Below are 17,866 nucleotides of genomic sequence, written 5' to 3' on the forward strand. Positions count from 1 at the left end.
CCCGGCCCCCACCAGGGCAGCTGCAAACTGAGTCCGCAGCCGCCACCCAAGGTTCCCGATGGCTGATACGTGGTTAGGACCAAGCGGTCGAGAACGTGGCCAGTTACCCTCGGTGAATCGCGGGAGGGGGCCTCTGTCAATAGCCCCCTACCCGTGCAGAGTAGGCCGCGCGCCCGCGATTCGCGAATGATTCTCCGGGGACTGGAGAATCGCGAGAGCGGTGCCAGCCATGATTCCCACGCGAACGTCCATTCTCCGCCCCTGCGCCGAACGCGATTTTGGTGCGGAGGCTCGGAGAATCCAGCCCCTGGTTTAGTGTGAGTAGGGTGATATTACTCTGTGTGTTATAAGTTTCTGCTTCAGATTTATGGTTGTGAGATTATTTCCACAGCCCTTCCTGATCTGAATGGTTGTGTGAATTTCTCTGGGAAATGAAGCATCGGCCCATTTTATGGTCCCTGTGCCCATTGTGTCCTCAAACCCATTGTCACCTTCCAGGGTAAGAATGTTTTGCTTTATTTCTCCTCTCATTTGCTTTGTTGTTCTGTCTTTTATAACACATTTGTTATCTTCTTTCTTCATTCTGCATATCTTTTCCCAGTGGTTGGGCTTTCAACAACTCTCTTGTTTGATCTATACGTGAGGCATTTCCTTCTATCTATGAACACGTGTGGCTGCCCACAATCTTATGTATCTTTCCCTCTGTCTGGTCTGCATTCGTGGTCCAAGCGATCGAAAACAAGCTGGATGAACTTCACGCCAGACTTACCTCTCAGAGGGAAGTAAGAGACTGCTGTGTGCTCTGTTTCACAGAGACATGGCTCACCTCTGCCTCACCGGACTGTGCCATACAACCTGAAGGCTTCTCAATTCACCGGGCGGACCGCACGGCATCATCAGGCAAAGAGAAGGGTGGAGGGGTTTGCCTCCTCATCAACTCCTCCTGGTGCTTCGATGTGGCGACTCTGGCGACCTACTGCTCCCAGACCTGGAATACCTGACCGTGAAGTGCCGCCCATATTATCTTCCACGTGAGTTCACTTCAGCCATTATCACAGCGGTCTACATCCCACCCCAGGCAGTAGTGAGGAAGGCGCTGGACGAACTATACACAGTAATAAACAACTACGAAACAGAACACCCGGAGGCCTTGTTCACCGTGGCCGGAGACTTCAACAAGGCCAACCTCAAGAGTGTACTGCCAAAATTCCACCAGCACATCTCCTGTCCCACCAGGGGCGACAACACTCTTGACCACTGCTACTCAAAAATCAAGGGCGCCTACCGTTCCATCCCCCGACCGCACTTTGGGAAATCAGACCATAAGACGGTGCTCCTTCTCCCGGCATGCAGGCAGAAACTCAAGCAGGAGAATCCAGCTAAGAAGGTTGTGCAGTGCTGGTCCAAGGAGACAGAAGAGCTCTTACGTGACTGCTTAGAGACAGTGGACTGGTCCATATTTAAGAACTCAGCGACCAACTTAAATGAGTATGCCACCACCGTCACAGACTTCATCAGCAAATGTGTGGACGACCGCGTGCCAAAGAAAGCAGTACGTGCATTCCCCAACCGGAAACCATGGCTCAATCGCGAGATTGACTCCCTACTGAAGGACAGATCTGAGGCGTTCAAGGCAGACGACCCTGACCGATACACGAAATCCAGGCACGACCTCCGCAAAGCCATCCGGAATGCCAATAGAGAATATCAAACCAAGCTAGAGTCACAGACAGACTCTCGGCGGTTGGGGCAAGGACAAAACAACATAACGGGCTACAAAGCGAAGCCGAACAGTACCTCTGGCAGCAGCGCACCCCTCCCCGATGAACTCAATGCATTCTATGCTCGGTTGAAGCAGGTAACCAACAATCCGCTGGCGAGTGCCCCAGCAGCCCATAATTCACCCATACCCACCATCACAGCTTCCAAAGTCAGATTGGCCTTCCTGAAAGTGAACCCTCGGAAGGCGACGGGCCCAGACGGGATCCCTGGTCGTGCACTCAGAGCCTGCGCGGACCAGCTGGCAGAGGTATTCACGGACATCTTTAACCTGTCCCTAATCCACTCCGAGGTCCCCACCTGCTTCAAGAAGACCACCATCATACCGGTACCAAAGAAGAACCAGGTAACGTGCCTCAAAGACTACCGACCAGTGGCCCTGACTTCAGTCGTAATGAAGTGCTTCAAGAGGTTGATCATGAAGCGCATCACCTCCATACTCCCAGAACGCCTTGATCCACTGCAATTCGCATACCGCTGCAACCAGTCCACATCAGACATCATTTCCCTGGCCCTACACTCATCCCTAGAGCATCTCGAAAACAAGGACTCCTACATTAGACTCCTATTTATTGACTACAGCTCCGCCTTCAACACCATAATCCCAGCCAAGCTCATATCAAAGCTCCAAAACCTAGGACTTGGCTCCCCACTCTGCAACTGGATCCTCGATTTTCTGACCAACAGACCACAATCAGTAAGAACAACAACACCTCCTCCACAATAGTCCTCAACACCGGCGCCCCACAAGGCTGCATACTTAGCCCCCTACTCTACTACCTGTACACACACGACTGCGTGGCAAAACTTGGTTCCAACTCCATCTACAAGTTTGCTGACGATATGACCATAGTGGGCCGGATCTCGAATAACGATGAGTCCGAATACAGAAGGGAGATAGAGAACCTAGTGGAGTGGTGTAGCGACAACCATCTCTCCCTCAATGCCAGCAAAACTAAAGAGCTGGTAATTGACTTCAGGAAGCAAAGTACTGTACACACCCCTGTCAGCATCAACGGGGCCGAGGTGGAGATGGTTAGCAGTTTCAAATTCCTGGGGGTGCACATCTCCAAAAATCTGTCCTGGTCCACCCATGTCGACGCTACCACCAAGAAAGCACAACAGCGCCTATACTTCCTCAGGAAACTAAGGAAATTCGGCATGTCCACATTGACTCTTACCAACTTTTACAGATGCACCATAGAAAGCATCCTATCAGGCTGCATCACAGCCATGTATGGCAACTGCTCGGCCCAGGACAGCAAGAAACTTCAGAGAGTGGTGAACACTGCCCAGTCCATCACACGAACCTGCCTCCCATCCATTGACTCCATCTACACCTCCCGCTGCCTGGGGAAAGCGGGCAGTATAATCAAAGATCCCTCCCACCCGGCTTACTCACTCTTCCAACTTCTTCGATCAGGCAGGAGATACAGAAGTCTGAGAACACGCACGAACAGACTCAAAAACAGCTTCTTCCCCACTGTCAGCAGGCTCCTAAATGACCCTCTTATGGACTGATTTTATTAACACTACACCCTGTATGCTTCATCCGATGCCAGTGCTTATGTAATTACATTGTATATGTTGTGTTGCCCTATTATGTATTTTGTTTTATTCCCTTTTCTTCTCATGTACTTCATGATCTGTTGAGCTGCTCGCAGAAAAATACTTTTCACTGTACCTCGGTACACGTGACAATAAACAAATCCTATCCAATCCAATCCATTCTTTGGTTGCTGTTCCACTGCACCAACTATGCCTTTCTCATGACTCAAGTAAAACTTAACCGTTTGAGTAGTCAGCATCTTCATTTGTCTACTCATAGCACCATGTACTCTGGCACTGTATATAGCCTGTGATATTGTGAACTTGTCCTTTCCAATCAATTTCTTACTTCAGGGTGTGAAGAGCCGCAGATAAGCTGATCTCGCACCGTTCATCTTACATTTTCATTTTCAGGCCACATTTTCCGATCTAGTCATAAAATTGTCAACAGGTTCACCTGATTCTGCTGTCACCTTCACTGACCACCCAGCAATTAAACAAATATTACATTGATCTCCTGGCCACAGAAAGATATCACTGACCCTTTCCTCTTTACTCGTGCCTTTTAGAAAGTTACTGAATGTCAGAATTTGTTTAAACTTTACAAATGCCCATACAACATTATCAGCTTTCTAATTTATCACGGGCTGGAGCTGTGTGTTCATTACTGCAGCGGCCATTTCATTTTCTCACAACTCACTCAGATTCTCTCTCTCTTTGGGTTGGCTATTAATCTAATTCAGCATTACATTTGTTTAAACTGTTTGTTTTTTTACTCACAGACGCTCACTGCCATGTTTTTTATTTTGGCTCCCGTAAGTTAGAAATAAGCACGCTTTAGGAGACGATTCTGAGCCCGCACTCTCTGTCCGTGAGAAAATCAAGGCGGGTTCAAAATCTGGAGAGAATCAAAAAACGCGAATCTCTCCGCCATGATTAGGTTTTGCAATTTTCCCACCTGCCCTGCCCGGTCCGGTGGAGTAGTCCAATGGTGTTGTGTGAGCCTGGAAACCTCATTATAATACATGAGCATGTCTTTAGCATGCACTGTTTCCAGTCCTCCCCATCTGACCAAATATTAATCGGGTGTCACGCCGGCATCATTTACAATAGGTTTGGCCAGGTGTGAGGCAGTTTAGGAAACGTCGTCAGGAGCACAGAGGTCGGTGTAGTCCTGGGGGCTAGATGGACATTCCTGGGAAATGCTCTAGCCCTGCTCCCAGCATAAGATGGCTCTGTCAGGTTGCCACTGTCAGATTGTCACTGTTAAACTGTGCCAGGGAGCAGTGCCAGGGTGGACTCTTGTGAGAATGCCATGTGGCTGGTGGTGCATATATATGTGTTGAACGAAGCGTGCATTGTTGGGGGGATGCCGGCAATGAATGTCAGGCGAGAGGTGGGGGGGGGGGGGCGGGGGGTTGTTTGCCGGCGATGAATGTCGTGAGGAGGATGCCGGCAATGAATGTTGGGCAGTGAGGAAGGGAGCGCCCCCGAGACCTCCGTAATGTGGGCTGGGGGCTGTTACACTGCAGCACTAGTCAGGACCCTGTTTTAAGATGGCACCTCCATTTGTCTGTAGCCGTTTCCTGACTCTAACTGGCCATGTCTGCCAGAGTGATGGCATAAGCCATGGCCACACTTTTCTTTTGGCAAAGATGCTCAAAGTTCCGTGAGAAATCCCACTGATGCTGTTGGCAGGATTCACACCATTTTGCTTGCCAGAACTGACACTTGGCCATTTTCTGGTAAGATTCCATCCTTAGAGTCAAAAAACTGGAACTTCACTGAGTGCATGTCTTCCTGCTCTCCATGTGGCTGGTGGACTGATAGATTGATACATTGTTACTCGACACATGACCACAATGTGACAGTGAATGTGGCACCCTGGGATATATATTTGCATAACAATTAGTTCCTCTGCTCTTTATGAATAATCTATCAGTATAACAGTTTGCAGACGCGATGAGCCAAGTGGCCTCCTTCTGTGCCGGAACAATTCTGAGGCGGTTTTTCATCATTAAACAGGTTTTTATTTATTCAATGTAAAAGTGCGAGAAACAGAAGGAACAAATGTGTAGGCAACAATGACAAATGAAAAGTGTGTGGGCAATTGTGAGCTTTAATAAGTCAATATGCGCCAGGAACCTGACAACATCCAGCAGCGGCTGTTCACAATAATTGGGAATGGATCCCAATTTGAGTCCTAGGCCCCTTTAAATGGGGCCAGGCCTCAGGGGCAACATTTGAAAAAAGAGTTTGGAAACTTTATGAGTAAATTAAAATGCTTTTGCAAATTTTTAAAATACATTAATTTTTCATTTCAGTTGGCATGCGAAGGGGAAGGAAAATAATCATAGTTTACAGAAATTTACTTGGCTCAGTTTCTTTCCTTTTGATTGATAGCTTTTGTTCAGTTTCGTAGTTTGCTGGGATCTGATTGGGTGCAAGTAAAATGGTTTGGGAAATTTAAGTGACTGGCTTGGCAAAGTTCTGTTTTAATTTATTTGTACATTTTGGTTGTACCACTAAACGGTTGATTTCTGATATGTTAAATATGAAATTTGATTGAATCATACATATAAAAGGAAGGCCGGAATTCTTTGGCCGTTGGGATACCCCTTTCCCGCCGGCAGTGCACCCACCCCCTGCCTGTGGGTTTCCTGGCAGCGTGGAGTGAACTCAATCGGAATTCCCACTGACAAGCAGCCGGAGTAGAGAATCCCACCGCCAATGAATGCTGCACTGCCGGGAAACATGCAGCGGGGGGACCAGAGGATCCGTCCCAAAGAGTCGCAGTGATACAGTGCCCTTCAGGATGTCCAAAAGCACTTTGCAGCCAACTAAGTCTGTTTGTACTTTCATCACTGTGATGATGTAATGTGGGAAACATGGAGATTCTCAAATAGCAATGTAACAATGTCCAGAAAATCTTTTTGTTTGTGACGTTAATTGGTCAGAATATCAGGAATAACTCTCATTTGTTTCTTCAAAGTAACAATTTATGCCCATCTATAGGGGCAGACATGCCTGAGAAGCAGCACATCCGGCTGTGTCGCAGTCCCTCAGTACTACACTGGACTGTCAGTTTAGATTTTTGCTTTCAAGAATATGGTGATAGACTTGAAACCACAACCTTCAAACTCAAAGACAAGCACGCCATCACTGAGCAACAGCTGGGAACTCAGCACTAACACCCAACAAAGGGAATACGTTGGGTGAAAAGTGAGTGCAATTGTACCGTTGTTTATATAATTGATATAACCCCAATGGATCTCCCGGGATCAGGACCACACAATTTCCCATGACCGCCTGGAATATGAACTTCCCCTTTAAGGCAGTCAAGACTTCTCCTTTAAGGGGTTTCCCCTTTACAAGGAGAGCCCAGCTGTATAAAAACCCCGACCGAGCTGCAGGCCGGGGAAGGAGACTCTTAAGGGAGTGGAGGAGTACTGTAAGTGTGTTGGAATAAAACTTGTTCTTTAATTTCTACAATCACCTATGCGTCCTGCTTATCGTGGATTCAACAATAATATAATAAGATTAACAATTGTGACACATCTTGAAATCGATTCTTGTGTATCTTTCTAAATTGTAACATATCTTGTGGATTGGCCAAGCTAAATTGCCCTTTGTGTCCAAAATTGCTCTTAGTGCTGGGTGGGGTTACTGGGTTATGGGGATAGGGTGGAGGTATGGACTTGGGTAGGGTGCTCTTTCCAAGAGCCGGTGCAGATTCGATGGGCCGAATGGCCTCCTTCTGCACTGTAAATTCTATGTAATTCTATGTAATTGTGCATTTTGAAAATAAAGCCATTAAACTCTCTCTGAAAGCACTATGGACGTAATTTAGGAAAACTATCAAACAACCCATTCCCAAGAATAGCTGTGAAATCAGATGAATATTCCATACAGTGAGACTCTTTTACATTGACATTTTAGCAAAACTAGAAATCTATTTCCACAATGAATTTGGTCATCACAATTAGCCATCATAAAATAAAAGAATCCAATGGTGGAGATCTGTAATGTCAGCTGTCCTTTCTGAGATGATGAAAAAAACATCTAACTCCTAATTGCAACAGTAAATGACACAACAATACACTCAAAGGAGATCTCCAAATACAATAAATGCCATTTCCACTAATTAATAATAGTGTCAGAATTATTTTTTAAATTGTCCTAATATCCCAGTATTATAAAACCCTAAAATTGCAATCCCATCACAATACCCAAGTATTCTAATACATCTACAACAAACACAATATCCCACATTCCAAGATCACAATACTCCAAAATCACAATATCCCACATTTAAATATCACAATATTCCAAAATTTCAGTTTCACAACACCAAACACAAGCCCCAACCAAACAATATCATACAATGTGCCATATCCCAATATCAAAATACCCCACTTAACAGCCAACGTTACAATATCATAATACACCAACATTACATATCACCATCATATATTGCTACATTACAATACCAAAATTATAATATTTCGATAATTACATGAATACTTTAATCCCTTGTATGAGCTCTGTATGTAATTCAAAAACCTCACACAATCGGGGTCACTAGCCATCCCACTACAGAACCAAACAGTTCCGATAGTTATACTTATTTTTAACAGGGGAACTGACAGTAGAGCTGTCATCAGATTAAAACTCACCTTTTTGGTCTGGACCTTTATTTTTAGAAATTCAGCCTCTCGACTGAGGACATGCCAAGGAGCATGTATCCTGACATAACCAGTGCCTTGTATTTTAGTCTGGAAAAGAAAAGATAAATTGCAAGAAGTAAATTAAGGAAATATAATTGACTTTTTTAAACCAGTTACAGTGTTTTTTAAATCCTATCAATGAAAAAAAAAGTCACGACTTTTAGCTCATCATTTACCTAACTCTCACAACCCCCATCCTCCTAGTTCATAAAGTTACTGTCACAGAAATGTTACGGTGTTCCCCTTTTATTGCACATGATCATATATATTTGTTTGTGGATATGTGTATTTCGTACCCTCACAGTGATCGAGTCAGCTTCAATTCGCAGACGGTTTTTGTACTTATAAAGGAAAAGTCTAGATTATTTTTTCACGCCCTTGCCCTGGAGGTTAATAAAGAAGACAACATCTCACTCAATCTCTCGCTCACTTGAAACTGGGTAGAGATGAACATAGGATCAAGAATTATTAAAAAATAATTTAACTTGATCTCTGTTTTGCTGCAGGCCTGTTGTTTTGTAGTTGTCTTGCTACTTTGTTGCTACTGGGGTGGCATAGTGGTTAGCACTGCTGCCTCTCAGCGCCAGGGACCCGGGTTCAATTCCGGCCTCCGGTAACTGTCTGTGTGGAGTTTGCACTTTCTCCCCGTGTCTGCGTGGGTTTCCTCCGAGTGCTCTGGTTACCTCCCACAGTCCAAAGATGTATAGATTAGGTGGATTGACCATGCTAAATTGCCCATTAGTGTCCAAGAATGTGCAAGTTAGGTTACAGGGACAGGGCAGGATGGACAGGGGAGTGGGTATGAGTAGAGTGTTCTTTCGAAGGGTCGGTGCAGACTCGACGTATCTCCTTTTGCAGTGTAGGGATTCTATGATTCGATGATTTATCTGAAGTTTTGAAATTGCAGAGGTATCTCAGCAGTTGTGCTGGCTCCTAAAGTTGATCTGCTGAAGGCTGGTTTCCCAGGTGACCTTGAAAATTAGAGCATGATAGGAGAGAGGGTCCTCATTTCTCTTTCAAGGTACTACAGTGCGGCACTTTAGCTGTCTAATTGACACCAGCAGTCCAATAGCTGCGTAGATTGGACTCCTTTGTCTCTGATGGAATTTAGTCCGTCTCCTAAGTGGGCCACTGTACCATGTGACCTCACATCAGTGTTGAGGCGTAGTCCCTGGTGAGGTACTGTGGTAATTTCAATCACAGTCTGAATCCTTCTCCCACCTGCAGATCTTTGAGGTGACCAAATCCTTTGTTCTTCACAAAGCCAATTTTGTATTCTTACAATGAATGTTGATGGAGTTCCATTTATTCCATTCTCTGACAAACACAAGGGGCCGGATTCTCCATCCAGCAGTGCCGGAATCGACACACGCAATCGGGCGGAGAATCGCCCAAAGATCGAGGCCGACGCCATGCGCCCTACGGAATGCCTTCGGTATCACTTTCTAACATCTGCCCGGATGATCACTGCAGGTGTGCTGGCCATTCCATCTCACAGGTCCATAGACCCTCTGAGCAGGTTGGGGTGAGGAGGGGGCTGGTGGTGGGAGGCGGTTTTGGGGTGGTGAGTCAGGTAGGCCCCCACACCTCTGGCCCCATCCTCTGCCACCTCTGAGGGCAACCCCGGTCGGGAACGGACTGCCGGACAGCCTGGCCCAGGCCTTCCTCCATCGGCCTCCCACATGCACCCCCTCCAGCACACCCTCTCTGCACCCAGCCTGGCCCATCCCTCACACCCTTCAGATAGAGATTCGGAATGTCGGTAAACAGGTGTTTAACTGTAACAGTGCTATATACGATAATTGTGCCCTAACACTATCCTGTGTGCTGCACCCTGCCAGCTTAACTGGTGTCTAACTTTCTAATCTTTCATGGTCTAATGCTCCTTCTAGGTAGGTCCCCAGATGGCACATCAGATATGGAGGCAGCCTGCTGCCTATCTCACCCTGTGACCTGGGTTTACTTTGGCAGCTATCCTCTGGAGGGCCTGGACCTGGATGGGCCCGGCCGACTTTCAGGTGTAAATGGCGATGAAGTGCCAACCTGTTCTTCCCACTGCCCATGAGATTCACCAATGTCAGGTGGGGGGATTCAGAGGCGCTGCGGTGTTCCAGCACCTCCCCTGTGGGAGTCACTGGCACAGGTCCCATAATCTGCTGCCCCCTCCGGGTGCCCAATGGCTCTGGGCTATGCCGTGGGATGGGGGTGTGGCTGGACTCCTAATGATCTTAGAATGGTATCACGGCCAATGCAGGTGCAGATGTGATGCCAAATGGAAGTCTTTTATATCTGAATAGTTCTTAGTATGTCACAATTGTCAAATATTGTTGGGAATCTGGATTCATGATTATCTGGAGATAAGCTTGACTAAGGTCAACTTTACTGAAATGCTGGCTTCCAGCAAACCCAGCAAATTAATCATCAATTATAGGCAAAGAGGAGTGTTCTGCACACAGTACCAGATTGATAGTGACATTAAAATTGCCACATAGGCGTACCAAACCATCTTTATTCATCTTGGGTGTTGATGTGGCCAATTACCCACATTAACAGGTTCGAGGACACCAGTCTTGACCAGCCTCTCTTGTTCTGCCTCAACCTTGGGCCTGGTGACAAACAGCACTAACCACACCTTTATGGATCTTGCTTGTCTTTTCGTTCTTGTTTTTGAGCACAAATGACATTTAAATTTTGCTTACAAAAATGGAGCATCACGAAAGTTTGCTTCTTCCAAATGCAGACAGAGTTGTTCGACAAATGCTACATTTCCATTTCGTACTGCAATAGAATGTACTCTTGCTCCTTTTGTAATTTAATTCAGCTTGACGAAGCCGATGTCTTTAGTGTATTGTCTGAAGCACTGGCGGCACATGTTGAGGCCATATTTCCGGATCAGGCCATGTTGATTCGTACAGACTCAGCATGAGCAGGAATTCTAGCCAAACTTCCTGAGGTGAGACCACTAAATCTGATGGCCCATGGTGGCCAGACACAGAAAGAAACTTTCATCCTTACTCTTTAGCTTGACACTGAGATCTCTTTCATGCTTCCCAGCTCTCCATTAAAGACAATGTCATGTTTATTTAAAATCTTCAGTAGACATATTTCGGAATCCGACATGAGATTCACCTCAGCCCAGTTTAGTTTGATTCTCTCCAGCCAGGTCCTCCTCAATAGGGCTGAATTGTTACCTATAACGACTTGCAAGGACAAGTCTATGGTCTGTCTGTTGAGCTGCACATTTACATCGATACAGCCCTTCAACAGAACCACCTCCCCAGTATAGGTTTTAGTATTACCTTTGAGGGTTTTAAGGTGGTATGTCATAGTTTTTCTTGGAAAACTATTTCTGGTACCAACGAAACTGTTGCTCCAGTGTCCATCTGTTTCCACGGGTTATCAATCCAGCAAAGGAGTGACCCAGTATCAGATTTGTTGCGGCCACAATGACCAGTACGTTCACTGACAGTTTGTCATCTGACTGACTCTGGTCCTTTTCCATGCCCATTTTGTATCATGTGTCTCCTTTTCCCTCTACTTGGTTTTCCATTTGGTACACTTGGTTCTTGCTTTTAATATTTCTTGTTTTGAACTTGTTGTTTCTTTCCACAGCACGCATGTTTGATATGTCCCTTTTTGCCACAATTCCTCCAGTTTTTGCACTCGGGCGGCAATTTCGAACCTCTATCTATGTTCGGGTCTCAGCCGACATTTTATGGATTTTAGTGCTCAAATTTAATTGCTGAGTTTCCTCAGTTGCTAATACAATCGAGATTGCGACTTCTGAAGCCTTCTTAGGTTTATGTTTGTTTCTGTTAACAGCCTTTAATGGATGACTTTGCTTCTTAACCCACATTCTAGTCTGTCTCTAATGTTGTCATTCAAGGTTTCTCTAATTCACAGCATTTTCGCTAATTTTTTTAAAGTAGCTACAAACTGTGTGATTGATTCATCTTCTTGTTGGTTTGGTAATGGAACCTCTCGGCAATGCCTCAAGGTTTAGGTGAGAAGTGGCCTTGCAATATCTCCACAATCTCATCATAGGTTTTCAAGCCTGTTTTTTCTGGCTGCACCAGAGTTTGCAGGAGGTTAAATTTCCACACACACACACACACACACACACACACACACGCACTGCACCGCTCCCCCCAACCCCAATTGTACTCAGAAAAGTTGGGACTGCAATATCTACTGCAATTTTATTCACCTGGACAAAATAATCAAAACTATCAGTAAATTAGCTCCACCGCTCAGTATTCTCTTCATGCTGTCCCATGGCACCAAATATTCCGATCATTTTTACGATGGAAAGGGCATAAACAAAATGTGCCACAAAATCTTTAGTACTGCTTTGCTTCTTTTTAAAAACAAGCTCTGAGCTCAGCCTATTTTTTTCGAAGTTTTGGAACATCCCCAGTCTAAACTATTGTTGCAGGGTACTTGTTACTCACAGTGCCCTCTGTACTGTTCCTGATTTTTCCAGTCAGAGCACGTAGCAAGCATCTTTTCGATGGTGTTTCCTCTTAAATCTACGTTTACATATCTGGGGCAAAATTCTCCGGAAACGGCGCGATGTCCACCGACTGGCACCCAAAACGGCGCAAATCAGTCGGGCATCGCGCCTCCCCAAGGTGCGGAATGCTCCGCATCTTTGGGGGCCGAGCCCCAACCTTAAGGGGCTAGGCCGGCGCCGGACAAATTTCCGCCCTGCCAGCTGGCGGAAAAGGCCTTTGGTGCCCCGCCAGCTGGCGCGGAAATGACATCTCCGGGCGGCGCATGCGCGGGAGCATCAGCGACCGCTGACGGCATTCCCGCGCATGCGCAGTGGAGGGAGTCTCTTCCGCCTCCGCCATGGTGGAGACCGTGGCGAAGGCGGAAGGGAAAGAGTGCCCCCGCGGCACAGGCCCGCCCGCGGATCGGTGGGCCCCGATCGCGGGCCAGGCCACCGTGGGCGCCCCCCCCAGGACCCCGGAGCCCGCCCGCGCCGCCTTGTCCCACCAGTAAGGTAGGTGATTTAATCTACGCCGGCAGGACAGGCATTTTAGCGGCGGGACTTCGGCCCATCCGGGCCAGAGAATCGCGGGGGGGGGCCCGCCAACCAGCGCGGCACGATTCCCGCCCCCGCCGAATATCCGGTGGTGGAGAATTCGGCAACCGGCGGGGGCGGGATTCACGCCAGCCCCCGGTGATTCTCCGACCTGGCGGGGGGGTCGGAGAATCTCGCCCCAGATCCTTCATTTGGCTGCTACCAATATTTGACATTCCTCTGTCATCAGATTTGGTATAACAAAGTTAATCCAACTGCATTTCTTTTGGTAATCGATATCTTGTAAATAATTTGGTCAACTCCTCTACAATCACCTTTTCTATAATTTTTCCTGAAAGTATTCAGTGGAATTTTCCATCAGTGGGATTCTCCGGTCCGCCGGCAGTGCACCCACACCCGTGGGTTTCCCAAAGGTGTGGGGTGGGGAAAACCCCATTTGCTGGATGCCGGAATGGAGACTCCCGCTGCTGACGGGGGCATGCCGCGCAGGAAAATGCAGATGGTGGACTGGAGAATCCCGCCCATTGTTTCTGGAAGTCAGATGGGCATATCAATGATTGTCAGCAAATACTGATTTCCACTTTTAGTCTTAGGAAGCAAACCTACGCAGTCAACCAGGGCCCTGTTAAAACATTCCTGAAATGCTGAAATTGGAATTAAAGGTGCAGGTTTAATTACTGCTTGAGGTTTTTATATCACATTACATATGTGACATGTTTGACAAAATCTGACTATATTTTTACGTAGTCCAGGACAATCAAAATGTTTTTGTATATTAACTTGAACTTTCCGAATTCCCACATATCCAACCACTGGAATTTGAAGAGCCATTGTCAAAATTTCATTCTGGTACTCGGTGGTATCGCTATTTGGTGTATACCACCCACTTTTCATCTGCCAGCACATGAGGCAGCCTCCATTTCCTCATTAACATTTTACTTTTAATGTAATAACACTCGCAAATGCATTCTGCCTCTGTTTCAGCATAAGCTGTCTGGTATAACTGCCTTAGGTCTGCATCTGACTGCTGTGACTCTACTCATTTCATGAACTAAACACTTCAGTTGCATTCTCTCCAACCTTCTCCACCTGAGTAATCTTAAAGACAGATCCAGTCAACTGAATTTCAACATCCTCCCCTCGGCCTGTTCAAGATTATGTACCTGGGATCTCGTTCCCATACAACCTGGAAAAATCCAGGATGTTCTTCCTGCAAAATCTCTGTTGATTATGTTTCAATTGGCTGCTCTACTATAGTAGGCATTGTCCACATCTGTGCACCAGCTATATAATTCGCTGGAGTAAAATTAACCCCTGCAATGAGCAATTTCTTTACTACCCCAACAATCACCTCTCCTGTTTTCAAATGACTTCTTAAATTTGCCTTACACAATGAAATAGGTTTGACTCCCCAGTGAATTCCACTAATTAATATTCTTTCCAGCAATAACTCTTCTGGACAACAGAAAACGTTATCCCAGAAGATTAATGATTGACTAGCCCCCGAGTCCCTTAAAATCTTAACACCTTTTCCTGTTCTTCACTGCACACATGGATATATTTTTGAAAATGTAAGCGAGGTTATGATTATGGAAGTGTTTAGAAATGGCTTTCAGTAAACATCAAGACATATTTAGATGAAAGACAAAATACAGAGATCCGGGAAGCTGCTGCTTTAGCTGACATGTATGATATTTCACACGGACAGATGGGTGCAGGAAAAAGGTCATATGGAATTCAGGGAGGATATTGGAGATATAGGAAACCTAATGAGGGTAAAATTGCCAGTCATGAGGAACAAGCCAAAGGACACCAGTCTACTAAAGATGGAACGGTGAAAAATAAAGCTGAAGGAAAAAAGGTAACATGTTATCATTGTAAAAAGGCTGGATATACAAGGCCAGATTGTTGGAGGCTAAATAGGAAACCTGTTGCAGTAATAGGGACTCAGAAGTGTTCTGTGAGTAGGAGTAGTGTGAGCTCTGAGGCATTGATGCAAGACAAGACAAAGCATCTGTACAAGTAGAAAAGGAGGAAAAGGAGCTAGAGAAGTGGGAATATGCTCACAACCTACCCAAGGGAATTCTGAAGGTCAGGTTACAGAGATATGTAAATATTTTATATGCAAAGGCCCTTTGACTACGTCTACGTGGTTCCCCAGACGGTACAGCAGAACTGGAGGTGGTGTTCTGAGCCGGCTCGCAAATGGCTGCCCTCTCACAGGAGCCAGTGCCAGCGCCAGATGGCAGAGGCGCTCAACGCCATAGCCCAGTCTCAGCAGGCCATGGCCCAGTCTCAGCAGGCCATGGCTCAGTCTCAGCAGGCCATGGCCCAGTCTCTGCAGGCCATCGCTGAGGGCATCGGCGCCAGTGGCCATGTGCGAGCCGGCGTCGCACTGTCACAGACAGGGTTTGCCAACCCCCTGGGCTCCATGGCTGCAAACCTGCAGACCCCTGTCGATACCAGCACGGGCCTCCAGGACTGGCAGCGCCAGATGTCGGGAGGGCGTCGGATGGCCAGTCCGTTCGCATCCCCCACCCATGTAGAGGCCTGGGGGCCATCGGGCACCCCGAGGGAGGAGGAGGTGGTGTGTTCCGTCCCGGCTCCCTCTGTAGGGGAGGTCCCGGTACACCGCGACACCTCGGACTCCCCCCCCCCTTCCGTCCCAGGTGCATTGGGTGGGCAACGGGCAGGACAGGCTGGCAGCTCGCCATCCCAGTCGCCCGGGCCGCAGCCTGGCCCATCTAGGCCAGGACGCCCCAGGAAACGGCCGCCAAAGGGATCCAGTGTCAGAGGGCAGGAATCACAGGAGTCCACCTCCAGTTCTGCTGTACCGTCTGGGGAACCACGTAGACGTAGTCAAAGGGCCCGTAAGGCCAAACAATTAGACACTGAGTAAGTTGGCACGGTTGCAAGGCACAGATGAGTTTTAGGGGCTAGGGCACGTGCATGAACTCCTTTGGTTATTAAAGTCAATGTTACACCTACAGAAGCTGCCTTTGTGCTCTGTCCAAAGTGTGCGGGGGTGTCATGTACGTTGAGCGCAAGTGTGTGTGTGAGTGGTAGTCTTACCTCAGCCCCAGGTGAGTCTGCCCCCTTCCCCCTGGGCCGCCATCAACATCCCCCGGGCAGAGGACGGGACCGTGCGCTGCAGTGTCACAGCCGCATGCAGGGATGGTCCGGGTGGATGATGGTACTGTGGCCATGAGTCAGACATAGTCCAATGATGTAGAGCCAGGAGCTCACCGCAGGACGGGTTGTCATCATCCTCCATGGCCTGCGATAGACACGCGTCCACCCGCAACTGTGTGAGCCCGGCCCGTTGTGCCGCAGGTGGATCGGCAATGGGGGGGGGGGTGGTGGTGTGCATGCGGGTGGGGTGGGTGGGGTTGGGGAGGGGAGTGAGGGTGCTGGGTGGGTGGATGGGTGGGGGTGTGGGTGGTCGGCTGTTGCCATGGTGTGCGGTCTGTGGCCATTCTACCCGATTCCCACGCCCATCTAGTCAGTGAAGCGGGCATCTATCAGTCTGTCCCGTGCCCGCTGGGCCAGCCGGTAACGGTGGACAGCCACCCGCCTGTGTCTACCCCGTCTGCCCTGACCATTACCCCCATCCCCCTCATCTGGGGAGGACTGCGCCTCTTCCTGCTGCTCCTCCACTCCGCCCTCCTCTGCCTGCGGCACATCGCCCCTCTGTTGGGCTATGTTGTGCAGGACGCAGCTCACCACAATGATGCGGCCGACCCTACCTGACCGATACTGGAGGGCGCCCCCGGAGAGGTCCAGGCACCTGAAACGCATCTTCAGCACGCCAAAGCACCTCTCTATCACTCCCCTTGTTGCTACATGGGCATCATTGTAGCGGTTCTCCGCCTCATTGCGTGGCCTCCGTATAGGCGTCATCAGCCACGATCGCAATGGGTAGCCCCTGTCGCCCAGCAACCAGCCCCTCAGCCGGGGATGGCGTCCCTCGTACATGCCGGGGATGGATGACTGCGACAACACGAATGAGTCGTGTACACTGCCTGGGTGACGGGCGCAGACGTGCAGGATCATCATGCGGTGGTCGCAGACCCCCTGTACGTTCATCGAATAGGTCCCCTTCCTATTAGTGAACACGGCCCTGTTATCTGCAGGTGGCCGTACGGCGACGTGCATCCCATCGATCGCGCCCTGGACCATGGGGAACCCGGCCACGGCAGAGAAGCCCACGGCCCGGGCATCTTGGCTGGCCCGGTCCACGGGGAAGCGGATGTAGCGGTGCGCCATGGCATATAGGGCATCTGTCACTGCCCGGATGCACCGGTGCACCGATGTCTGCGATATGCCGGACAGGTCCCCACTCGGTGCCTGGAATGACCCCGTTGCATAAAGGTTCAGGGCCACCGTAACCTTGACGGACACGGGGAGAGAGTGTCCCCCGCCAGTGCCACGCGGTGACAGGTGTGCCAGCAGGTGGCAGATGTGTGCCACGGTTTCCCGGCTCATCCGGAGTCTCCTCCTGCATTCCCGGTCCGTGAGGTCCTGGTATGACTGCCTGGGCCAGTACACACGGGGCGCCCTCGGGTGCCTCCGTTGCCGTGGGGCCGCGACGTCCTCCTCCCCCTCCTCGTCCTGTCGGTCAGGTGTCCCTCCAGCCTGGGCGGCTGCCGCCTGCCCCTCTGCGGCAGCCTGCGCCGCCTCTCTGGCACGCTCCTCCTCCTCCTCCTCCTCCTCATCCAAGGCAACATATACATGAGCGGCTGCCGCCACGGCAGCCAACATCGCT

At 48.7% G+C, this 17,866-nt stretch overlaps 1 protein-coding gene and 1 pseudogene across 1 annotated transcript in view; both read right to left on the reverse strand.

Annotated features, from left to right (window-relative positions):
- The window catches only part of LOC140388072 (anoctamin-1-like), a 239,442-nt gene that overhangs the window by 190,817 nt on the left and 30,759 nt on the right, over positions 1–17,866 (reverse strand). The window contains exon 4 of the mRNA XM_072471680.1: positions 8,004–8,102. Within this exon, the coding sequence (XP_072327781.1) occupies positions 8,004–8,102 (99 nt within the window). The remainder of the gene's footprint in view (positions 1–8,003; positions 8,103–17,866) is intronic.
- Positions 10,867–11,034, reverse strand: LOC140388073 (small ribosomal subunit protein uS14-like; annotated as a pseudogene).

The sequence above is a fragment of the Scyliorhinus torazame genome, chromosome 13, assembly GCF_047496885.1.
Source record: "Scyliorhinus torazame isolate Kashiwa2021f chromosome 13, sScyTor2.1, whole genome shotgun sequence".
Lineage (NCBI taxonomy): Eukaryota > Metazoa > Chordata > Chondrichthyes > Carcharhiniformes > Scyliorhinidae > Scyliorhinus > Scyliorhinus torazame.